Below are 26,234 nucleotides of genomic sequence, written 5' to 3'. Positions count from 1 at the left end.
TGAACAATTGTGCATACGTCAGAAAGTATGCATTCTCGGCCCCGTGTTTATTGGGCGTTTGTTTCTTGTTTTGGTGGGTATTACCAAATCTTAACATATTCGATACTGCTTTCTTAACACGCTGTATATTTTTGAAGCATGTAGACAGTTGCTGCACATCGTTATATTTGACCATTCCCTTGATGTTAAGTAAGGACTATTCAGTTTAGTCAGTCTGGCCCGTTGCAAGAAGCAATTAATATCAGTCTGGAGTGAACACAAGGCAGTGACTGACGTTTTCCAGATTGTCAACAAACTTGCGTCTGACACAACACTGGCACCCGTAGGCTCCGTCCCGCGCGGGCCGGTGTTTTGTCGTCGCCACTGCTCATGCAACCTCCCTTCGCCTGCTGCGTTCCCTGCTCGGTGCCACTGGGTGGCGGCACGGCACTCAACAATTGATAACCTGATATTCATCCACTTGCAGCCCTAATTCTATCACTCAGCAAAAGTTTTAAATGCAGCCTTTCACTATGAAACGTCCCCTTAGAAAAATTAATGAATTACTGTGCTGGTAAACCCCTTACGTTATTTGATTTTCAAACAGCTGAGCAAAACTGAACGCACTCAGACATTTCTCTCTTTACTTATTCTGATCATCACTAAACTGACACACAATATTTTTAGCGCAACGTAATCTGACTTTCAATAATCCCTACAAAAGAATGGCCCTGACTAACAATAACCTGTACCTTTCATGAATCACTTACCTCACAAAAATCTTCGTTACTCGAACTACTGCAATACAGCGAGTGCCAATGCTGCCAGCTAAATAGAAGATTCTAACTACTGAAGGCACTAACTACTGATGGGAATAGTTAGCAAATGAAAGATGTAGATAGAGAACAAACAATGTATTTGCGTTAATAGTGTGAAAAAGGCGTAATATATGTATCAGTTCATGACATCCAGTCTTACAAATTTACTCTCTCTGATGGACACACGTCCAGATCATCCGCTGTCAAAACTCCGCCATCTCACTCCCCACTTCCACCACTGCTGGCGGCTCACCTCCAACTGCGCAACGCTATGCGCTGTTCACATCCAACTGCCCACTACAATAGAGAATTTTTCAACAATGCCAGCCAGCCACAGACTGCACACAGCACAGCCAGTGATTTTCATACAAAGCGCTACGTGGCATTACCAATATAAAAACCTAAACAGCCTACTTACAACTATCACGTTTTTTTTTACTTTATTGTGATTTTAATACCTGAACAATCAGGTAGGCTGGCAGCGGCATACAGCGCCGCTCTTCAGCCAGAGGATACACAAAGAGAAGAAACACTGAAAAGACACATAAGTTACAGAACGGTGGGCAATAAAACAGTAGACACATAAAGACAAACACGAAGCCGTTCACACTCGACGATAATCCACACTGCAAACTGTTGATACGACGCACAAACACTGAAGAAGACGATGGCACTGGTGAACGATGGAGCGTGACGGTGAAACACTGAACACTAAACATGACGGCACACACGAAACACTGATGGCGGTGATCTCCGGCGCACGAATGTCCACTGAGCGTGTGCGAGTCTACAACTATCACGTTGTAATCAAACATTGTACCGGGGAATAAAAACGTGCACGTGCGGGAATATACATCGGTAAGTCCCGTTACGGACTTCTAGGAATTGTAGACGGGAGTCATAATTTCAGTAGGAACCCATGGCGGAAACGTCATCCTACGACGTCACAGTGCGTCAAAGTTATAGTCGCCAGCGCCTGTACATGCCGCCCAGAAAGTAATTGTTGTGTACATAGTTCCGCATAGTCAGCGCATACACAACTTTCCCACTAGAGCGCGCCCCACTAAGCACAACAGCTCAGGCGCAGCGCTCGTCCGTCTCCGCACTATGAGATGGCGCTGCCTTAGAGACGGACCAAATTCTTCTTCCGCCGATCCACATATTAATATGTAACGCAGCCAATGCGATTGCTGCTAACGTAGAACCTTTTCTCCTCGCGGATCACACTCACGCAGTGATACCTGAATGAGCGAGGTATTATAACGAGTGTACAGGCCTCCGATTAGTCAGTCTGCATCAGTCTGAATTGGTCTGCACCAGTCTATAGTTAAGTTTCAGTCTGTGCCTAATAAGATTACCATATTCCTGTACATAGCCATGAAGATAAATGACTAGACACTTTGTCAAGTATCAGAGATATGTGAGAATAAGATTAACGTACCAAGAACAAAGGAACTTCAGATTGTCAATTGTAAATATCATCCAGAATGAAGTTAAGTAATTCTATGATAGTTATTATTTTAATAAATGTGTGTGAAAATTAATCAAGTTCTGTTTAAAGTTGTTCACCGTCAATCTGCTACTCTAAGCGTGCAAGTGGCATTTCTATCGTCTGACCTAACGGCAGAGGATAAACACACCACGATAAGACCACGAGACATATTGCTGACACTCGCCTACTTCGTTAGAGCGACAAGTCAAATAATCTGATGGTGTGTGTACCGAAGGTCTTACAGTACGCACCCGACAGTAATGCACTGCAATTTTTTGCTCAGCCGAAAACTATGCTACGAATGCGAAACGTTATGTGTGTATTATTTGAAATCTACTGAGCGCGCCAAGTTTCCATCAATTCCGACAGATAGCGTAGCTGCGGGACAGTTCAAAATGGAGACTGTAGGTGATGTACTTTACAAGCAACGTGCCGTCATTGAACTTCTCACTACAGAGAAAGAAACTGTGACAATATACACAAACGCTTTTGAAAAGTCTATGGAGCATTTGCTGACGACAGAAGTACACGTATTCGCTGGGCAAGGAGGGGGAGGTCATGAGAAGGCGGTTCGGCGGAGCTCCGCGATTTGCAGCTGTCGGGGAGACCATCCACGGCTGTCACACCTGACATGTTGCAGCGAGCCGATGTAGTCATTCGTAGCTTGACCAGATGCGGTTGTTTAAAAAGCAGGACAAACTGCTTCAAAAAGGAGGACAAAGGAAGAAAAAAGAGGACACATCAAACGGGTCAAATCCAGATGAGGATACCACCGTCAGCTTTGGACAAGTAATGTGATTGCCGGGAATTACCAGTATAACTAGTAGTTAATTGTTACTGGTGGTCAGGTGGTGATTACCAGAGCAATATTTTTTTTATTTTAAATTAAAAACATTGATTGTGGTGTCAGTCTGGCATCAATTGTTTTTATATATACGCGTAGTTTCAAGATTTAAAAAAGACGGCTGCCTAAACGCCACTCCTGATTGGCTTCTTTCATGTGATTTGTCCAAAGCTGACGGGTGGTATCCTCATCTGCAGTATTCCCCATCAAACATAGATTCAGTTTTAATAAATGAGTTTATTATTTATAGGCATTACATACATACATTCCTTAACAATTATTGATACTTCTCGAGGGAACCAATTTTTTGCAGAAGTTTAGGCTTACATAACAGATAATTGTAAGATGACACACACAAAAATTCGTTGAAATTATATTGGACCATCAACAGACCTTTCACTGATTCAAGGTTTAATCTATTCCTCTCACAATGTGGTAATTAGAGAAAACATTTTTTCGGAATTATGGCGTGAAATACTGAAAAAGTATTCAGCAACTCTGAGTTACAGTCAACTGACATACTTTCACAAAAACATCTTCACCCGTTTTTTACTACAAGATAAAGTCCTAAATTATGGATGAAATAAAACCATGACAGCTAATCTGTCGAGTTATTTCTTACCTTTATTGGCCACTGAGTTGTACGTTCCAGCTCCACATATCTTACATTCCACTTCAAATTCATTTCTCCCTTTCTTGAAAGCCGAATATTTGCAGGAAAGGACATCAGAAAATGTACACTTTCGTTTAGGCGTAGCCAAATATTTTACGTAACTCCATCGGTTAAAAATTACGTTCACAAATCACACGTGCTCTACAGGAAGCCAAGCCAATACAAAGCGAAGATACGAAACGAAAATTTTAAATAATCGTTATTTGCATTCGCTTATAGGTAGATCAACGATAACATCGACGATCCTGGTGCCACCTACTAACACCGCCTTCGTGCGTGTTTATCACGAAGGTTGTACCAATAGTTAAAGTATATAAGAAAAGAGCAATAGAACGGGACAAGTTGTAAATTTAACTGTATTACGCTCAACTTTGCGAAAAAGCCGGACACTGTAAAAATCCGTCCGGACCTCGGACAAAGAGCAAAAAAGGAGGACTGGTCACCCTAGTCATTCGTGAGAACACGCATTACGACTCGGCAGTTGGCGCTGCATCTGTCAATCCGCACTCTTGCATATTCAACAGTGTGTGCAAGATGGTTCCCACGGTGTCTAACGATGCAGCACCAGTCGCACAGAAAAAAACATTTTTCTTGATTTGTTGCAACGTTTTCAAGCTGAGAAGGAGGCCTTCTTGTCCCAGATTGGGCCAGGTGATGAAATCTGGGCTCACCATTTTGAGCCTGAAACAAAACGACAGAAGAAAACATTCAAGGCAACTGCTTCCGCCGGTAAGGTCATGATCACGTGTTCTGTGACTGTGAAGGTGTGATTCTCATTGATGTGATGCCAAGAGGCGGTACCATTAATTCAGAAGCATATGTCAAAACATCAACAAAATTCAAGAGACGCTTCCGGCAACTTTGACGCTACGGCAACCCAAGAGATGTTTTGCTGGAACACGATAACGCTCGGTCCCACATAGGTGTGAGGACTGCTGAACACATCGCAAAACAGGGTTGGACACTGCTACCCCATCCACCCTACAGCCCTGACCTAGCCTCCTCGGACTTCCACTCGTTTGGGCCATTAAGGGATGTCATTCTTGGAAGACATTTTGAGGACGATGAGGAGGTGATTCAAACAGTGAAGTACTGGCTCCGCCACCAGGACAAGGATTGGTACCAACAGTGCATACAGGTCCTTGTTATGCGCTGGAGGAAGACCATAGAACGGGGTGGACATCACATGGAAAAATAGGGTGTGTAGATAAAAAACCATTCTTTCGTGTGTGTAATTCCCACTATGTTGAATAAAGATTTGTTGACGAAAAAATGGGCAACCCCCGTATATGCAGGGTGATTTCGTGATTATGTTACAAGCTTTCCAGAGCGATGAAGAAGGAAAAATGTATGAATTTGGGGTGAGTGTGTACCAGTAACGAACTAGTCGAAAGTTATACGCCAAAATTTGTCTGACAGTGGAATACGTGTGTACTGTTGTTGCTAAAATTTTGGAGCAGTATGGACCAAAACAAGGAAAAAAGTCTATTAAATATGGGCTCTAATATGCATACCTGAGGAACTATGAGTACTTGTCCATCTTCGGTACTGCGAAATATACCTCCTCTATTAAAAAAGTGCTTATAGCTCTTAAGGAATGGATTTCAGAGCCTATGTTTACTAAACATTTTTTGTTATTTTCGTCCATACTACCATTTCTGAAAGTTGCATATGCTGTGTTCTTAGCAACAAAAGTACCGGTACATGTATTCCGCTGTCAGAGGTATTGCAACGGTTTTCGCTCATAACTTTCGGCTCGTTCGTTTCCGGTACAGGAGACGCTACCTCATATTGATACATATATCCTTCTCCTTCATCCTAGAAAATTCGGAACATCATCAAGGAATCATTCTATCTGTACATGCACTTATGTTAAGAGAGAACAGAACGCCTTGACCGACTAGAGCTAGGGCGTTCGTATTCACAGAATATGTACATTATTATGTTCTGCACAAATGATTGGCATTCGAAACATGTCGACCAGTGGCTTCAGGGTCGACATAGATACCGCTGCGGAACACCTCGTACCGGTAAAATGTGCTTGAGGCTCTCGTTGTCGCTATAAACCGAAGGTACTGAATTAGTGTGACTTGAGCGGACTTGCAGGATGCCTCGCAGATGTATGCACAATCAGTACCGTCAAGTCAGTGAGTCTTGGCTCAAATGGCTCTGAGCACTATGGGACTCAACTGCTGAGGTCATTAGTCCCCTAGAACTTAGAACTAGTTAAACCTAACTAACCTAAGGACATCACAAACATCCATGGCCGAGGCAGGATTCGAACCTGCGACCGTAGCGGTCCTGCGGTTCCAGACTGCAGCTCCTTTAACCGCACGGCCACTTCGGCCGGCTCAGTGAGTCTGAGGGAGCATTATTGGCTTGAGAGAATGCGATGCATCCATCCGGAAGTTGCTTCTCATGTGGGACTGAGTGTGTCGATAGTGCAACGGATGTTTGCAGAATGGTTCACGGAAGGCCGTAGAACACGACGAGATGGGTCAGGTCGCAACACTCAGACTATCTCCCGAGATGATTGACACCTCATCCGAACGTCATCGCAGGACTGATCTGCGTCCTCCTCGGCTACGGCGCAACAGGGGAGCAATGTATAACATCGTATACTAACAGGGTTGACAGTCTGTAGCCGATTATTACGGCATGGGTTACGTGCGCGTCGTCCACTTCTCCACCTGTCTTTGACGAATGTGCAAAAATATGTTACTAAAATGTAGACTTTCATGGCCGGAAATGTCATGCCCATTATAATTATCCGGGCTGTTATGCCGTGGTCGGTTGGTGAATTCTTTGTCAAATCCCAACGTTTCGTCCCCGTCTGCGGGAGACATCTTCAAGGGGGTCTGTAGCTCGATGGAAGGTCCAACACACCCACTGGCTCGCTACTGACTGCCGCTAAATTCCGTGTCCAATTTAGCGGTAGTGTGTTGGACCTTCCATCGAGCTACAGACCCCCTTGAAGATGTCTCCCGCAGACGGGGACGAAACGTTGGGATTTGACAACCAACCGACCACGGCATAACAGCTCGGGTAATTATAATGGACATGAGAAATATGTTAGACGGCGATGTAGTATGGAACGACGGCACTGGGGACAGAAATTGCATCAGACAGTGTTTTCGGACGAATCCAGGTTCAGTTTGTTGAAAATGATGGCCGCATTTTGGTTCGCCGCAGACACAGGGAGTGGCATCACAACGACTGTATTCACACAAGACATACAGCGCCAACTCAAGGCCTTATTGTGTGAGGTGCTGTTGGGTACAACCACAAATCACAGTTGGTGCGTGTCCAGGGCACTGTGGGCAGTATGACCTACGTGAATGACGTCCTGCCACCCCTAGCCATACCCTTTCTGCGCAACACTCCAGACGCCATTTTTCAGCAAGACAATGCACGACCACATGTTTGTGGACGAATACGTGCGTTCTTGGTGTCACAGGGTGTCAGCCTTTTGTCTTGGCTCGCCATGTCACCAGACATGTCGCCAATGGGGGGGGGGGGGGGGTACGGTGGAATGTCGGGTACAGTGCTGTGACCCAATGCCAACCACCACAGATGAACTTTGGAACTGAGTGAATGCAGCATGGATGGCTTAACCAAAGGACACGATTCGCGCCTTATACCCGTCGATGCCATCACCCATGCAACAAGTCATCATGGGCCATGGGGGAAGCTGTGCCTACTAGGCAACAGGGCACATGCTGAACCCAGGTGACTGAAATGCTAACCATTTCTGCAGAAGATACTAATATAAGTGTCTTGTGAATTTGAACGTCCTACCTGGAACGTTTTTACTTAACACCTGCTTTTTTTTAACCTTTAAATATAAGGGGAGTGGAAGGGCGGACCCAATAAAGTGAACATTTTAATTCCAATGCATTTATTAACTACCAAAAACAAACTCACATAAAAATTGGCAAACGCCACTCAGGCAAGATTATTTACGAAACATTCATTACGTAAAGTCATAAGCAAATATTAACCAACGATCTCCCATAAACATTGAGAGACGCCCCTCAGGCAAAATATTTAAGAAACTCTCTCATTGCATAAAATCATTAATAAACTAATAAACCATTAGTAACGATCTCATATAAAAATTGACAGTAGCCACTAAGGGTAAATCTGACCATAACTTTAAGAAAACAGCTCTAGTTAAGACACGTTATTTAAGACCCTTTCAGTTCCAATACTTTAACATTACATGTAAAATAACAGTGGACACACAACCTCAATCTTAACACGAATACTTAGAACGTATTTATTAAAGCGTAACTTGGGCAATCGTGCAAATTACTAGACTACAGAACCTTGGACAGCGAACCATGAAATTATTCAAATGCCCATTAGCTTGTAAGATGAGCTTTTAGGGCATAGAAAGTTACAACTTTGTACAATGTGTAACAACAGAAGTAAGGCCAAAGCTTGTAAGGCCGAAGTTTAACCACGAACGGTGGAACCAACTGAGGGCAATGATACTTAATTCGAACCAAGGCGTGGCTCCGTTTGCAGCCCCACATCGAGTAGGCCACCGAAATGTAAACCCGGCAAACGCTACCAAAGAGGAACACACGAGCTCAGGGGAAGTCCATCACCCGTAGGCCAAACTCGTAATCTACTGGGAGGCTCTGCGCTTCTGTTGCCCGCTGCCTCAGCTCACTGAAACACAGACCACACCCAACAACCTGAGGCCAAGAAGACTTTTCTTAACTTTAACATTCAAGAGTGACCAGTAAATTAACACCATAAAATCAAGGCTAACCAACAGCTAATTTCAGTCGCAAGTCCTTTCTTTAAGTGAAACAGTACCTGATAAACCGAGCGAGGTGCCGCAGTGGTTAGCACACTGGACTCACATTCGGGAGGACGACGGTTCAATCCTGCGTCCGGCCATCCTGATTTAGGTTTTCCGTGATTTCCCTAAATCGCTCAAGGTAAATGCAGGGTGGTTCCTCTGAAAGAGCACGGCTGACTTCATTCCCCGTCCTTCCCTGATCCGATGAGACCGATGACCTCGCTGTTTGGTCTCTTCCCTCAAATAACCCAACAACCCAAGTACCTGATAAACAAGCGCTAAGAATGGGAAATGAACTGGCTCACGAGAACCGACACTCACTAGAACTTAATGACACACACATTGGCCACCTTAAGTGGTCCTGCAAAGCTCAACACGCTAACCTTTAGAAATAAAAACTCAGATTGCCCGCAGAGGACATATTGACATGGATTAACCGATATCGTAAGCAAATTAAACACTTGCTCATAATAGCTAACGAACTAACATTCTGCAAATATGTGGCGGTCAGTCCACCCTAATCAGCCAATTGCTGTTGAGCGGGAGGGCCTGGCCACATAAGCAATATTCACAGTTTATAACAACAACACTATTTTTAAACTTTTCTTTAGGAAATAAAATTTTATCTTCAAAATTTTTGTGATCAAGTAAGTTAGCAAAGAATCCTTACAAGGACGGGGAAGCGCCCTATTCAAACAACAGCATTAATGTGATTACGTAGGCTTTCCCGGCGTAATAAGTCTTGAAAGTCTCTTCGGGTTTGCTGCCCGATCCTGAAATCAACTTGACTCGATATTTCGGCGATCCAACTCGTCGCCATCTTCAGGAAAATGCTTCTTCTGCTGACGAGTCCCGCTGAGAACTGACGCCAGGCTGCAAATCGACGTCCTATATAGGCCACCGTTCAGTACACGGCGCATGCGCCGCCCATCACGGTTTCTGCCTTCCAAGACAGGGAGGTGGCGCCGCCCTTAGTGGAACACTGCTGGCAACGATATATCGCACTCGGGGCCGCATCGAAGAACGTTCACTGTTGATGCGAGATGATACAGGATTCCACGTCTTGCTAAGAGGAAACTCATTGTCTCTGTTGATTAAATTATCAGCCAACCTAATTTCAATCGCCTCTTTATAGACACTGTTCCAAAAACCAGAAATGTTGGCAACTACCACAGTTTCATCAAATATCATACTGTATCCCTCATTTAAGCAGTGTTCTGCTACTGCCGATTTTTCCGACTGTTGTAGCCTCGTATGACGGCGATGTTCCACACACCTGTCATGCACTGTGCGAATAGAACGGCCAACGTAAGCTTTCTCACATTGACACGGGATTTTGTACATCCCAGGTTTCCTAAGTCCCAAATCAACCTTCACAGAGCCGAGCAGAACCCTAATCTTAGAGGGTGGACGGAGCACACTCTTAATGTTAAAACTACTTAAAATTCGTCCAGTCTTAAACGATAAGCCTCCAGCATAAGAAAGAAAGGCCACCGATCTATGTCCATACATCTCCGGAGATGGTCCAAACTCCATAGCCCAACGAATCTGCTTCTCGTAGTATCCATTTTCGTTAAAAACAGCCATCTAATGCTCAAGTTCTTGGGTTAAGCTGTCCGCGTCGGAAATGGCATATGCTCTCCGTACCGAAGTCCTAAGGACGCCACTGCGTTGGTGTGGTGGATGACAACTCTTAGGATGCAGATACCAATCTGTGTGCGTCGGCTTTCGGCGAACACTGTGTCCCAAAGTACCATCTGGTTTTTTATAAACCATAACGTCCAAAAATGGAAGCATCCCATCATTTTCAACCTTCATAGTAAATTTGATACGGGGATGAAGACGAAGTGGTCCAAAAAATCTATTGAGCATCACATCGAAACGAAAAAGGTATCATCCACGATCTCTAGAAGCACGGTGGTTGCAAAGCTGAAGTCCTCAGTGCCATATCCTCGAAGTCCTCCATAAATAAATTGGCGACTATGGGTGATAAAGGACTACCCATAGGCACTCCGTCATTCTGTTCAAAAATGATACCGTTAAATAAAAAATACGTGGACGTCAGCACATGACGACAAAGCTTCACCAGCTCTTCATCCAGTTTTTCACTGATCAAACTAAGGGACTCTTCCAGAGGAACTCGTGTAAAAAGGGATACCACATCGAAACTCACTAACAGATCTGAAGGACTCAACTTCAGAGATCCCAATCGTCGAATAAAATCCACCAAACTGGAGACATAGTGTTCACACTTGCCAACAAATGGACTGAGAACAGATGATAAATACTTTGCCAGGTTATAAGTGGGTGTACCCAAATTACTAACAATAGGGCGCAGAGGAACCCTTTCCTTATGCAACATTAATCTTTAAACAGGCATTAAGTGATTCAAAAGTTAATTAAAATCTGGACACAGTAAAACTCGCAAAAGGAGACTGCAATAATGAGATAAAGTTTAACCAATCATGGATGTCACAAATTTTTTTTAGTAAAATACAGATACACCTCTTCGTGACAGATTTTCAAGACAGGTGACATCACATAGTCACGGGCTAATTCAAGTAGCAGAAGGGGGGCCCACTGGAGCCAGACCAGAGGCGGCTGGACCCAGACCCCACAGCAAGCGGGCGAGCTGGACGGGGTGCCGCACACAGTACACTATAACACACTGAAAACAAAGGTCTTAGAGCCCGTGCTACTATACAGTTTCAGAGAAAAAAGGGGGGAGGGGGGAGAAAACGGCAAACATTAATTCTTCAAACGCAAAGTAACTACGATGTATAATATGATAGCCTATTTCACGAACATTGAAATAAAATATTCAAGGGTTAATCAATAACTAATGCCCTTGACGTAACCTTAAAGAACGAGGGCGAATAGCATAATACCAAGTCAGCTTAGAAATTTAAACTACACTATTAGGTTAATATATGCTCACTGAAACTGGGTAGCTCATTTAAATTACCCCTTAACAGGATACTTATAAACAGTCAAGTAAGGCTACCATTTCACTGTTTACGAGTGAACAAGTAATGCAATTAGATAACACAGAACGTACAGATTCAATGTTAAGCCGGTGCTTTGAACCAACTATAACAACGTCCACACAGCTCAGTGTACCAGGAAAAATATTATAGTTCCACCATACTGGCTTATGCCGTCCGTCACTCCGAACAGCAACAGTACCAATTACTACACCTCGCCTGCTCGGACTGCATCACAGCACAAAATCCAGATAGAACTTTAACCAAATACAATAACACGTGTTTACTTAAACAGCACTAAACAGAGGGGACCTTTTGGTTGGCAAGACAACAGTTTCCGGTCATGGTGCCGATACTTGGGAAGCAAGGATCAGTATAATACGCGCACCAAAAGCACGACAAGCAATTCTCGCCAAATATTTTATGAAATCCTTTACAGATCCAAATGGGGGCCGCACGACTCGATTCGGGTAATGTGGCCGAGTGCAGTTCCCACACTACGGGCCAGGTTCGGTCTTGCAAACGTGTCGGACACACCACAGCCTCTGCGCCGTGCTCCGGCCTGCTCAACCACGCTCCCCCAGATTCCCCAGCGCCGCGCGGCTCTCCGGCTGTCCCTCTCTGGCGCCACACGCCCGTCGCGGCCAAAAGCCACGTCAAACGGCCCAGCCCAAAGATCACACCATGCCGACCCGATCGATCAATCGATACGAGCCGGCACGGCTCAAAATACATCAACATTAAGCACACTCTTAGTAAAAGGCATCAAATGAAATCGAACACACATAACATCACGCGTCCGGCAACGTCTTATTGTACCGAGAGCGATCACAATCACAGTTAACTAAGCGCTCTTAGTAATTAGAGTACTTAGCTGGGTGTCTTGGTGCTGGAGCGATTTTGCGAAGATGTCAGACCATCACTTCGCAGGACCTTAACAGCGTGTCCCTCCAAGGAAGCGGGCACATCCACAGCTCACATGGTTGCCGGAGAATGCACAGCGCCGGCCAACTGCCGTCGCCTCCAGTACAACCACGTGACAGCCGCCGCCCGGCCTCAGGCACGCCGTCTTTGCTTCCGCCCGCCAGCCAATCGCAGACTCGCGCACCGCCGCCTTCCTTTCTTAAAGCGTTGTTCCCCTTACTCGCGGTCGGCACTCGTTTATATCCCGAGCCGACCCAAGCCCGAGACAAACCTCTGTACTAGGAAATCGATCGTACTCATGTCAGAGATACTACTGGCGCCAGTCCCGCCACGGCTCACTGCCTTTTACCGTCCAAAGTCTCTTTTTTCGGAACCTGAGCGTAGTATCGGCGCTGTCACAACTTCAAACGGAGGAACACATAGACCTTCCGCCTCCATGTTATGCTTACAGAGCATAATTGTTCAACAGATTCAGTAGAGTGATTTCGTCTTTCATTGTTATGCTGAGTCCAGCTTTCTTTCTTTTCAGCTTCTGGGCGACCTGATGTTCACGTACCACGCAGTGCGTGTGGCCAAACTACACAGCTCCAAGTCGGCAGCTCCGGCCCACTTCTTTGTCTTCCACTACGTGAGTGAGAAACTTCCCGAAGGCCCGATTGGGGAGATGTTCCGAAAGATCAGGGAGAAGTATAACGGTACAGTATCCTTCGTAATATTTTATAATTTCATTGTATCCAAGATTCAGTCAGATTTGATATTTTCATATGTAGTTGTAACGAGCTTTTTTTCCAGGAGTAGTTCCGATGTGTAGTTGTTGTAGCCTGCAATCAGAAGACAGTAACCCTTCACGCTAGTCTCGACTGCGTGAGTTTCTTAATCTTTTGGTATCAGGACTACAGTCTATATCAAGTTGAAGCTGCTTATTGTATTCTATCCTTGCTCTGCCGTTACCAATTAGCTATTGTTCTTGACGATTTCTTCTCTTAATGCAAATTTTTCTTCCAGATTCAATACAGTACCTCTTCATTGGTTACCTGAGCTATTCATGACATTTCAGTATTACTCTGTTACACCAATTTCAATAGCATCCATCCTTTTGTTATCCGTCACTCCACACAATTCAAACGCCTTCCTAGCACTTAACTCTAGTATGTACCTCGTCTTCAATCGAGCGAGGTTCTGAAGTGATTGAACTGGTAATACCGGAGAATAGCGGTTCAAATCCCCGTACGGTCATCTACGAGCTGTTCAAAAAGTCTCTCCGCAGTGCTGTATGATTGTTAGCCGCCGTGCCGTATGATTGTTCGCCTGCCTGGGTTTTTCAACGAAACAATAAACGCACAACAATACTGCAGTGATATTCTGTACCCATTCATAGGAGAACTTGCGTTAAGTGAAATAGTGAACGGTTATTTTCAACAAGATGGTGCAACCGCGCATACAGCTCGCGTTTCAATGTCAGTGCTTGCTGATGTTTTTGGTGATCGCAAAATGTCACAGGGACGTTGGCCTCCATGCTCGCCTGACCTGACACAACCTGACTTTTTATTTTGGGGTGCAGCGAAAGCAACTGGCTATAAAAACCGTCCAAAATCCATCGATGAATTGAAAACTGCAATCTCCACTTTCACTGCTTCTGTTACAGAAGAAATGTTACAGCTTGTGTTTGGAAACATGATTAGACGAATTGAATTGTGTATTCAACAACAGGGCGGACACTTTGATTAAATGTGAAAATTTGTAAATAAAAATGAATATTCAATAAATTAATAACTTGTATTTCACTGCGTTTCATTTCGGTATACTTCACTGCGGCATACGGCACGCGTGGCTAACAGACTTTTTGAACACCCTGTACTTCTACTTTCTTCGTCGTTTCCCTAAATCGCTTAAGGAAAATGCCCGGATGGTTCCTTGGTAAGGACACTGACAAATTTCTTTCCTATTCTTCGATAATCGGAGCTTGTCTTCCTCCCCTAATGATGTTCTTGTCGAAGGAACGTTAAGCTCCCTGTTTCTGAAAAAAGCATTTCTTGTTTTTGGTGTTTTAATTGCTGTCCAAAGAGCAAAACTCATCTACTACTTCTGACGTCTTAATTCATATTCCGTTTCCCCCAGAATCACTTGAATTAATTAGACCACATTCCCTGACTTACGTTTTACTCGCCGGCCGCTGTAGCCAGTCGGTTCTAGGCGCTTCAGTCTGGAACCGCGCGACCTCTACGGTCGCAGGTTCGAATCCTGCCTCGGGCATGGATGTGTGTGATGCCCTTAGGTTAGTTAGGTTTAAGTAGTTCTAAGTTCTAGCGGACTGATGACCTCAGATGTTAAGTCCCATAGTGCTCAGAGCCATTTGAACCATTTTGAACGTTTTACTCCACTCTTTACGTCTTGCAAGCATTTCCAAGGGGCTATCCATTCAGTTCTACTGACTTTCCAGGTTCTTTGCCGACTCTGACAGAACTGAACTGTCTCACGGAAGTTTTTCTTTCCCTGAACGTTTTAGCTAATGTAGACAACATCGGAAGCTCCATGAGGCCTTTCCCGAGTGATGCTGTTGTGTACGAAGAATTAGCGGCGCTAAAAAATTGTAGCGAAACGCAGGAAGACCTGCTGAGAATCGATGCTTGGTGCTGGGAGCAGGAATTAGCCCTCAATATAAACAACCGTATCGTAATGCGTACACGTAAAAGGTTTGTTCAAAAAATTCCATAACATTCGTTATTTCGCGCCTATAATGTGTCGAAGCGAAATGCGGTTGGCATCCCTGAACACGCCTGTGTTTAATGTGTGACTGACGGAAGTTCCATTGTTGTATATATGTTAGTTATTGTTCAGTGCTGTATTGAGTAGAACGTTGTGGTGCACAGTTAGTAGAGTTAGAGGAGCATCGCGTCTGCATTAAATTTTGCGTAAAATACAAGAAAACCTTTACAGAGACACAGCAAATAATGCAGGAAGCCTACGGTGATGAGTGTTTAAGCTTACTCGATGTTACGAATGGTTCACACGTATTGAGAACGGCCGGACCGAAGTTAAAGATGGCCGTCGTTCAGGACGTCCTTTGACGTCTAGCAACGATGCTCATGTCAGGAACATCAACGAAATTGTTGCATGCCAATCGAAGGCTGACTGTCAAAGAGATTGCAGGAGAAGGTAACATTTCGGTTGGATCATACAATCCTGACACAGCATCTTGGAATGCACCGTGTTGCCGCCAATGTTCGTCCCACGGTCCATGAGCCAAGACCAGAAAGACCTTCGCCTCGCAATCTGTGAAGAGTTTTTGGATCACCCAAATCATAAAGAGATGTTCCTTAAGAGAATGATAATTGGTGATGAGACGTGGCGCTACGGTTACGATGCTGAGACCGAGATTCAGTCTTCACAATGGGTCTCCAAGCCCAAAAAAAGCTCGTCAGGTCGTGTCAAATGTCAAAGCCATGCTGATAGTTTTCTTTGACTTTGAAGGATTAGTTCATCATGAATTCTTGCCACAGGGACGAACTGTTAATCGATGGCATTATTGGAAAGCGTTGCGACGAATTCATGGTTCTTTCCTCACGATAACGCACCCGCTCGTCCATCCCTGTTGGTGTGTGACTACTGCCCAAAGAACGAAATCACTGTGCTGCCTCATCCTCCGTACTCTATAGTCCTTGCTCATACGGACTTTTTTTTTTTTATTTCCAGTGCTGAAAACCCCGTTGAACGGGCGAATATTTGCAACGATAGACTGTAAATAGGCTGTTTAGGTTTTCATGTTGGTAACGCCACGTAGCGCTCTGTATGAAAATCACTGACTGTGCTGTGTGCAGTCTGTGGCTGGTTGGCATTGTTGAAATACTCGCTATTGTTGTGTTGGGCAGTTGGATGTGAACAGCGCGTAGCGTTGCGCAGTTGAAAGTGAGCCGCCAGCAGTGGTGGATGTGGGGAGAGAGATGGCATAATTTTGAGAGCGGACGATCTGGACGTGTGTCCATCAGAAAGGGTAAATTTGTAGTATTGGATATCATGAACTGATACATATATAATGACTCTGGAACATTATTAAGGTAAATACATAGTTTGTTCTCTATCAAAATCTTTCATTTGCTGACTATGCCTATCAGTAGTTAGTGTCTTCAGCAGTTTCTTTTATTTAGCTGGCAGTATTGGCACTCGCTGTATTGCAGTAGTTCGAGTAACGAAGATTTTTGTGAGGTAAGTGATTCATGAAAGGTATAGGTTATTGTTAGTCAGGGCCATTCTTTTGTAGGGATTTTTGAAAGTCAGATTGCGTTGCGCTAAAAATATTGTGTGTCAGTTTAGTGACGATCAGAATAAGTAAAGAGAGAAATGTCTGAGTAGGTTCAGTTTTGCTCAGCTGTTTGAAAATCAAATAACGTAAGGGGTTTACCAGCACAGTAATTCATTAATTTTTCTAAGGGAACGTTTCAAGACGACTGTTCAACTGTGTGTGAAATCTTATGGGACTTAACTGCTAAGGTCATCAGTCCAAATGATTAATGGAAAATCTCATATGAGATGTGAAACAAATACTAACAAAGAGATAGAGGGGCTGGCCAGTACTTACCTCAGCTCAGTACAGCCTATAGATACACATAAAACACATAAAACAGAACCGAAAATTTACGTTCCTAGCTTTCGGAACAAATGTTCCTTCATCGGGGAGGAGAGAGGGGAAAGAAAGGGAAGAAGGGAAAGGAGATTCAGTTACTCACAACCCAGGTTATGAAGCAACAGGGAAAGGAAAATAGGGAGGGTAGCAAGGATGGAGGCATGGTTGTCAGAGGGAAGCCAAAGATCCTTGGCTTCCCTCTGACAACCATGCCTCCATCCTTGCTACCCTCCCTATTTTCCTTTCCCTGTTGCTTCATAACCTGGGTTGTGAGTAACTGAATCTCCTTTCCCTTCTTCCCTTTCTTTCCCCTCTCTCCTCCCCGATGAAGGAACATTTGTTCCGAAAGCTAGGAATGTAAATTTTCAGTTCTGTTTTATGTGTATCTATTGGCTGTACTGAGCTGAGGTAAGTACTGGCCAGCCCCTCAAGGTCATCAGTCCCTAAGCTTACACACTACATAACCTAAATTATCCTAAGGACAAACACACACACCCAAGCCCGAGGGAGGACTCGAACCTCCGCCGGGATCAGCCGCACAGTCCATGACTGCAACGATAGACAAGGTAGAAGAAAAGTCGCAGATGGCGCTTCGCACGATCTAGTAAGAGGCGTACCAAGACTGCTTCCGAAAGTGAAAACGGCTTTGGGAGGGGTGTATCAATTGTGGAGAAGAGAATTTCGAAGGAGACCATGCACGTTAAGTACAAGATGGGCGTAGAAAAAATTTATGGAGAAAGTTCCGGATTTTTTTTTTTTTTTGAACAGACCTCGTACACGCAAAGACTTAAAAGCATATGATTAAACAGTTGTACAACAATCACTCGAAGCAGTTACTTCCCTAAAATATTTAGCATTATGCCTGCAGAATGAGTTATAATAGAAAGAAGCGAAAGTAAGGCAGATGTCCGACTGAGAATCACTAGAAGAATCCTCATGACATTTAGTTTACTCACAAGGAGGTAGTTTACAAAGCCGGTGTTCGAACAACACTTAAACATTGCTCATGATTCTGGGATCCGCACCACACAGGACTAATTGACGAAACAGAAAAGATCCAAAGAAGAGCACTGAGCGCTGAGGGTCTCTCTGCGTATTTAATGTTCAAATAACTTAGAGGATGCAGTTGCGTGACGTCATCGACAACCGCCAACATTTCGGTAGGTGCACACACTCCCAATTTCAGGGCAAAACGTGCCTTGCAAATGGCAAGGTGGTCACCTGTCGAAATATCGTGGGTTGCCGACCACTTCACCCTATTCCATTCCCGTAAGTTATTTGAACAACAGCAGCTTGTTTCATTACGGAGTACTTTAGTAACAACGAAAGCGTCACCGAGATGCGCAATATACTCCAGTGGCAGACGCTGCAAGTTCCTGGAAGAGTCCATCAGAATATTGCTTAGTCGTCCATACATCTCGCGAAAAAACCAGGGATTTTAGCCCACACGGAGGCTTACCGGCTATCGTTCATCAGCGAACCATCCGCGACTGGAACGAAAAGATGCTGATAGTGTTATACAAAGTACCCTCTACCACACACCATCAGGTGGTTTCCGGAGTATAGATGTGGGTACAGATGTAGATGTATTTCATCCCTGACAACTTCAGACATTTTATCGCAGTTCATTCTTCATATGACGTACAGCCTACTCTTCCCTCTGACTTGGCTATCTCACCATATCTTTCATACGCCTTCAGTCAGGATCATCGAAAACACACATATTGTGACGCGTAACATGCTCCTAGTACTGTACAGTGTCATTAATGGATGTAAATGCGTGAAAGAAATATTATACGGTTAAACTCGTAAGACACATTTACTTCCTTATTTGTTGGCAAGTGTGTCAGTTATTTCATTCGTGAAGAACAGTCTTATCCAAAGCAAGTAATGCTAAATCCCAGAAACCATACATGGTATTGTGAGAAGTCATGAACTGTCCTAGGATTAACTTTTAGTGGCTATGGTTCATAGTCATATAAATTTCTTGTGCAGGACGTCACGGTCAGTTGACCGTAAAAAGCATTTATTTTCAATATTTGATTACTACTGAGAATACTTGTAGTAGTTTAATGTTATTTATCCAAAAAAAGACAAAACATTAACTACTTAAACCATAAATATGATGACGACCTTAGTGAGATACGATCAAAAATTTACGAGTATTTTGGAACTGAGCATCTCATTTGCACAATTTTATCGTTATTGAGTATGTAAAAATTTCTGAAAAATTCTGTAGTGTTAGTTACACTGACAGAAAAAAATCGCAATATCAAGAAAGTGTTGGGCTACATAAACGAAAGTTTCTAAAAGGGTTATTCGGAAAGTAAGGAACGATCGGTCGCGAAATGAAAACCACAGTGAAAATCCGGTGAAGTTTTGCACAGGTGTGTTGAGCAGTGTCTCTAGTATGCCCGTCGATCGCGTTACGTCGTTCTTTTTAGTTCTGAACACACAGGGAGAACTTAAAGACACCTAGAACAGCAGTGTCTCCCGCCAAGTACGAGGACCTGGTGAGAAATTTCGCCTGAAGCTATGCAGCCAACGTTACATAATTGTCGTGCGTTTTCTTCTTCAAGACAATTCTCAGCCGCACACTGCAGAGGCAATGAAGATGCTCCTGCATCGTTTTCAATTGGAAATGTTTGATTACCCACAATACAGCCCGTAATTGTCTCCCTCTGAGGTTCATGTCTGCTCACATAAACCGCTGTCTATGAAGACAACATTTTGGCACAGACAACGATCTGTAGGCCAGCGTAGAGAATTGGCGGCTACCTTCTACAACGAGGTTATTGGAAAGTTGGTACAACGCTACGACAGACATCTAAGTCGGATCGGCGACTATGGAGATGAGTAGCTGGAAGTTGTAGCTAACTATTGCCAATAAAGCAGTTTTTATTTTCATTGCGGCTTCCATTTCGCGACCTATCGTTCCTTACCTTCTGAATAGCCCTCATACGTCTGAAAAATGAGGCCTATTCAGTTTCGCGCCAGTCGCATAAGAATGCGCTGGTAGCACAACTATGAGGATGCAAATCAGGTTTGCTTTAAACACACGTGAGTGTTAGGTAGCTTCGAATTTGCACATGGCGAGTTGATGTTAGTCAAGAATTCCTTTGACGTGGCAAAGACGCCATTATCAACATGTTACTGAGTTTGATCGAGGTCGTGCCGTAGGGCTACGAGAAGCCGGATGTTACTTCTGCGTTATTGCAGAAATACTTGGTAGGAATGTAGCCAAAGTAAATGATTTCTGGCAGCAATGGTCACGGGAATTTGCGGTCGCAAGAAGACCGAGCTCCGGACGGAAACATGGCACTTGCAAGAGGGAGGACCATCTTGTTTGTCGTATGGATCTGGCGCATCGTACTGCATCTGCAGCAACAAGTTTAGCGGCAGTTGGTACCACAAAGAACTGTGACACATCGATTCCACTGACCCCAAACCAGTGCCATTTGTAACTTCAGTGATGTCAAGCGAGAGCTCATTGGAGGTCAGAGTGGAGGTCGCACATCTTCTGCTTCGGTGCCAGTAATGGCCGTGTTTTGGTTAGAAGAGATCAGCAGCTACCAATCTGTCTCTATGCTAGCGACGCTGAACCTACACCTGGAGTTATGGTGTGGGGTGCCATTTTGTTTGACAGCAGGAGTCCTTTCGTGGTTATCCCATGCACCGTGACTGCAAATTTGTACGTCAATCTGGTGATTCGACCTGTTGTGCTGCCATTTATGAAAAGCATTCAATGGGCTGTTTTCCAGCAGGACAACGCACGCCCGCATACCAATGTTGTAGCCGCGCGGGATTAGCCGAGCGGTCTTAGGCGCTGCAGTCATGGACTGTACGGCTGGTCCCGGCGGAGGATCCTCCCTCGGGCGTGGGTGTGTGTGTTTGTCCTTAGGATAATTTAGGTTAAGTAGTGTGCAAGCTTAGGGACTGATGACCTTAGCAGTTAAGTCCCATAATATTTCACACACATTTGAACATTTTTGAACCAATGTTGTAACCCACCATGCTCTACACATTCGCGACTTGTTGTGTTTCTCTGCTCAATCACCAGATCTTACTCCAATCAAACATATATGGGACATCATCGGACACCTCTAGTGTCATCTACAAACAGCATTAATCGTCTTTGTATTGACCGAACAATTGCAATAGACTTGGAACTCCATCCCACAAACTGACATCCGGCATGTGTTCAACTCAATGCATGCACGTTTGAATGCTTGCTCAACATGCTCACCTCGCTCTTACATTAACCTGTCATATTACAATGCCAATCATTTAAATATATTACCGATACCAAAGTACTCCGGTAATTTTATTACTCTACATTAATAATTTTTTGGTCTTGCAATTTTTTTTCGTCAGTGTACGTCGGATACTTAATCTATCAGGTGTCGAAAATGTTACATGTGTTTTGGTAGTATCAGAAAACGTTTATTATCTTCTTATTTTTCTAGTGCCTTTGCATCGCTTCGACGCAGGACTGACATGATTACTGAAGGATATGGTGCCGTTAATTTAAGGAGTGGCTGGATGCCTTTCCTGTTGCCACCTCGCTACCGGCAACTGTTCGGTTATAGTCTGGTTCATGTGAAAGTGGGCGAAGTTTGTCGATACGTTTGCGAGTCGCGTAACGGAGGCGGGACTCGGCTACCTGCCCGGTACTCACCTAGCGGGACCGAGCGAAGAACCTCAGTAGTTAGCACACTGGACTCGCATTCGGGAAGACGACGGTTCAAACCCGCGTCCGGCCATCCGATTTAGGTTTTAGCCTACGTGATTATCCTAAATCGCTCCAGGCAAATGCCGAGATGGTTCCTTTGAAAGGGCACAGCCGATTTTCTTCCCCATTCCTTACAAAATGGTTCAAATGGCTCTGAGCACTATGGGACTTAACATCTATGGTCATCAGTCTCCTAGAACAGAACTACTTAAACCTAACTAACCTAAGGACATCACACAACACCCAGTCATCACGAGGCAGAGAAAATTCCTGACCCCGTCGGGAATCGAACCCGGGCGCGAGAAGCGTGAACGCTACCGCACGACCACGAGCTGCGGACATTCCTTACACAATCCGAGCTTGTGCTCCGTCTCTAACGTTTGACGTCCCGTCGACATTGATGTCATTAGAGTCTTCCTTCCTTCACCCAGCGGGATGAGAGAAACCGCCTAAAAACCACGTCCACGCTGGCCGGTACGACAAATCCACGGAGGAGGGGGGGGGGGGGGGGGTGATGATTCGATCCGGGCCACATAAAAATGGATAAGAGACCTTATATTACATCTTGCTACTAGAGATAATTGCAAAGCCGTAGAGATGATGAATACTGCTTTTGGTTCGTCTGCTATGAGTAACACAAGGATTTAGGAGTGGTGTAAACGTTTCCAAGTGGGCCATGGAGAAATTGCATCACTGACCGATACAATCGTGAATATTATATGTTATATATAATTATGAAAGATACTCACATCACAATAAGAGAACTCGCTGATAATGTAGGTAGACCAAATGCCTCATGTTATGAAATTTTTTGGATATTTTGGGTCTTAAGCGTACACTGATCAGCCAGAACATTACTACAACTTACGTGATATCCCGTATGTCCACCTTTGGCACGGATAACAGTGGCGACGCGTTGTGGCATGGAAGCAATGAGGCCTTGGAAAGTCGAAGGAGGGAACTAGCGCCACATACGCACACACATGTCGTCTAAATCGCGTAGGTTCAGGAGAGAGGGCGATGAACTGTGACGGCACGTTCTATAACATCCCAGATGTGCTCAGTTGGGCTCAGATCTGGCGGATTGAGGGGTCAGCACATCAATTGGAATCCACCACTGTGTTCCTTGAACAGCTCCGTCACATTCCTGACCTTCTGACATGGTGCATACCTTGTCGAAAATGCCACGGCTGTCGGGAAACATGGTCGTCACGAAGGGTTCATGTGCTCTGCAACTACTGTACGATACTCCTTGGCCGTCATGGTGCCTTGCACGAGCTCCACTGAACTCGTGGACGCCTGTGTGAATGTCCCACAGAGCATAACGGAGCCGCTGCCAGCTTGTCTCCTTCCAGCAGTACAGGTGTCAAAGAGCTGTTCCCTTAGAAGACGACGGATTCGCGCCATTTCATCAGCATAATGAAGAAAGAATCGGGATCGTCAGACTATGCAACTCTCTGCTACTGCGCCAACGTCCAGCGCCGATAGTCACGTGTTCATTTCAGCAGTAGTTTCTGATGTCGTGGTGTTAACATTGGCACATGGTCATCAGATGCGGAGGCCCAGCGTTAGAAGCGTTCGGTGCACAGTGATTTCAGAAACGCTTGTTCTCTGACCAGTATTAAAGTCTGATGTTAGGTTCTCCACAGTTCGCCGCCTGTCCTGCCCAACCTATGACGTCCAAGTTCTATAATGAGGGGAGGCCGCCCAACCCCACGACGTCTGGACGTGGTATCATCTCGGTTTCGCCACGTGTTGAAGACACTCACCACAGCACTCCTCGAATACCCGACATGTCGTACACTTTCTGAAATGCTCGCGCCGAGCCTCCGGGCCATCAGAACCTACCCCAGTCAAACTCGGCGCGTCTTTCCCATTCCACACACGAACAGCTCGCGCACTGATATTACAGGCACCGTGCGTTTGTCGGGCTAGCAGTCATTCCTCGCTGTGTGACGTTGCTATCGCCTGGACGGGTTTGTACGGTTAGTAGATCGGTGGTCATAATGTTTTGGCTGATCAGTTCATGTCAGCAAAATATGTTCCCTAGTTGTTGGATTCTGAGTAAAACCATCGGCAAATGCAAGTTGCTGATGAGTTGCTAGATGAACTCAGCGACGGCAGAACTAACGAAACGTATCACAACAGGTAATAAATCATGGGATTACGGATATGACATCGAAATTAAGGCTTAATCCTCCCACTTCTGCCGGATTACGAAACTCGAAGAAAGTGTGACAAGTGCGGCCAGATGAGAAGGTCGTGTTGGCTGTGTTTTTCCATTTTAAGGGGATAGTGGGGCGTGAGGTATTCGTACAAGGCCGAACGATCAATGACGACAGCCACTTACAAGTTCAACGCCGTTTGCGTAAAGCGATCAGAATAAATACATGAGTCAGTCAGCAGCAGGCGGCCGAGACACTAGCAGCAACAGGGAAGTAACCGATTTTGTGACATTTTACGAGTTCCTGACAAGCAGCTTTGGTAGTTTAATTTCTTGTGTTTCTGCGTATTAATTTAATATTTAATAGACAGTTCTCGCGTTTTCGTTTGGGTTGGAAATTAAACCGATTTTGTAGCGTTTTACAAGTTCCTAATCAAGAATGAATTATTTAGTCTCACTTTGGCAGTTCAGTTTTTGAATCCCGGCGTGTTAAGATAATTTATTAGATACAGTACTTTCGTTGTGCTCCGTGTCTACAGTACAGTTCCAAAGCGCGTGACGAATGTCCTTGTTGGTCTGTGTAGTGTAGTTTTCCACGGTCTTTAGCATGAATAGGGACTGTGACGGTTGTCCGCGGATGCGAGCTGAGTTGGTGACAGTTTGTGATGGCTACGATTACACAGCTTCAAGCTGCACTGGGCGGACATCAATGTTGTGGGCCGGCCGTGCCGATCCAGCGGACGTCCAGCACGTCTGAGTCCGCCGATCGGCCCGCACTGGTGACCATTCCAGCTACTGTTTCACTGAGGTTGACCACTCGCCCGTGGTCGAGTGGGGGGTCGCCTCAGGGCGTGGCAGGAGGCGAAAGACTTCCAGGGGGCCGTACGTAAGGCCTCATGGGTAGTCTAACAAACAGGTTCCATGTGCTGCCTGTGACTGAGACTGTCCCTCATCCAGATGCAGTCGCCTGTCCTGTTTCAGAGGGAGCCTCTCAGCATGCAAATTCCAGGCGATCACAAAGGATGGGATTATTGGTAGTAGGGAGCTCCAACGTCAGGCGCGTTATGAGGCCCTTTAGGGACATGGCTGCTAAGGAAGGGAAGAAAGCCCAAGTCCACTCCAGGTGCATACCAGGTGGAGTCATTCCAAACGTGGAAAGGGTCCTTCCGGATGCCATCAAGGCACAACACACAGCTCTACGCCTCGCCTGGGCCCGTCAACACTGACATTACTGTTGATGACTGGAAACTTATTGCCTGGTAGGAAGACTATCGTTTTAAATTGTATCGGGCGGATGGATGCAGTGTGCAGCCAACTGCAGACGATGGCTCATGTCGGTACCAATGAAGTGTGTCACTTTGGACCAGATGAGAGTCTCTCTGATTTCGAGCTGCTAACAGAAGTGGTAAAGGCTGCCACTCTTGCTTGTGAAATGAAAGCAGAGCTCACCATTTGCAGCATAGTCGACAGGACCGATTTGGAAAATTTTGGTACAGAACCGAGTGGAGGGCATGAATCAGAGGCTCAGATGGTTCTGCAGCCGTGTAGGCTGCAGATTCCTCGACTTGCGCCATAGGATGGTTCGCTTTCGGGTTCCGTTGAACAGGTCAGGAACCCACTACACGCAGGAGGCGGCTACGCGGGTATCAGGGGGTGTGTGGCGTGGACTGGGTGACTTAATGTTAGAGGGTGTCAGAGAAATACAAAAAGGGCTTCAATCCAAAAGGGCGCAGGTCGAACATAGGGAGAACAAAGATGCAGGAACCATCGGTATACCAGTTGTAAATTTGCGTAGCTGTGTTGGCAAAGTATCAGAGCTCCAAGCACTAATACAAAGCACTGATGTTCAAATCATTATAAGCACTGAAAGCTGGCTAAACCCGGATATAAGCCAGCTGAAATTTTTACGATGAACCTAACGGTGTTCCGAAAGGATAGGCTAAACACAGTTTGTGGTGGCGTGTTTGTTGCTGTTAGAAGTACGCTATGTGATCAAAAGTATCCGGACACCACAACAATATACGTTTTTCATATCAGGCGCATTGTGCTGCCACCTACTGTCATGTACTCTGTATCAGCCACCTCAGTAGTCATTAGACATCGTGAGAGAATGGGCCGCGTGAGAGAATGGGGCGCTCCGCGGAACTCACGGACTTCGAGCGTGGACAGATGATTGGGCGTCACTTGTGT

General features: G+C 45.1%; 1 protein-coding gene across 1 annotated transcript in view; it reads left to right on the top strand.

The window, feature by feature from the left end:
* LOC126424768 (esterase FE4-like) overlaps positions 1 to 26,234 on the top strand; it is a 168,773-nt gene that overhangs the window by 100,641 nt on the left and 41,898 nt on the right. The window contains exon 8 of the mRNA XM_050087518.1: positions 13,057 to 13,222. Within this exon, the coding sequence (XP_049943475.1) occupies positions 13,057 to 13,222 (166 nt within the window). The remainder of the gene's footprint in view (positions 1 to 13,056; positions 13,223 to 26,234) is intronic.

This window comes from Schistocerca serialis, chromosome 10 (genome assembly GCF_023864345.2).
Source record: "Schistocerca serialis cubense isolate TAMUIC-IGC-003099 chromosome 10, iqSchSeri2.2, whole genome shotgun sequence".
In the NCBI taxonomy this organism is placed as follows: Eukaryota; Metazoa; Arthropoda; class Insecta; order Orthoptera; family Acrididae; genus Schistocerca; species Schistocerca serialis.
Note: the sequence above shows the minus strand (reverse complement) of the source record. Positions and strands in the feature narration are given on the sequence as shown.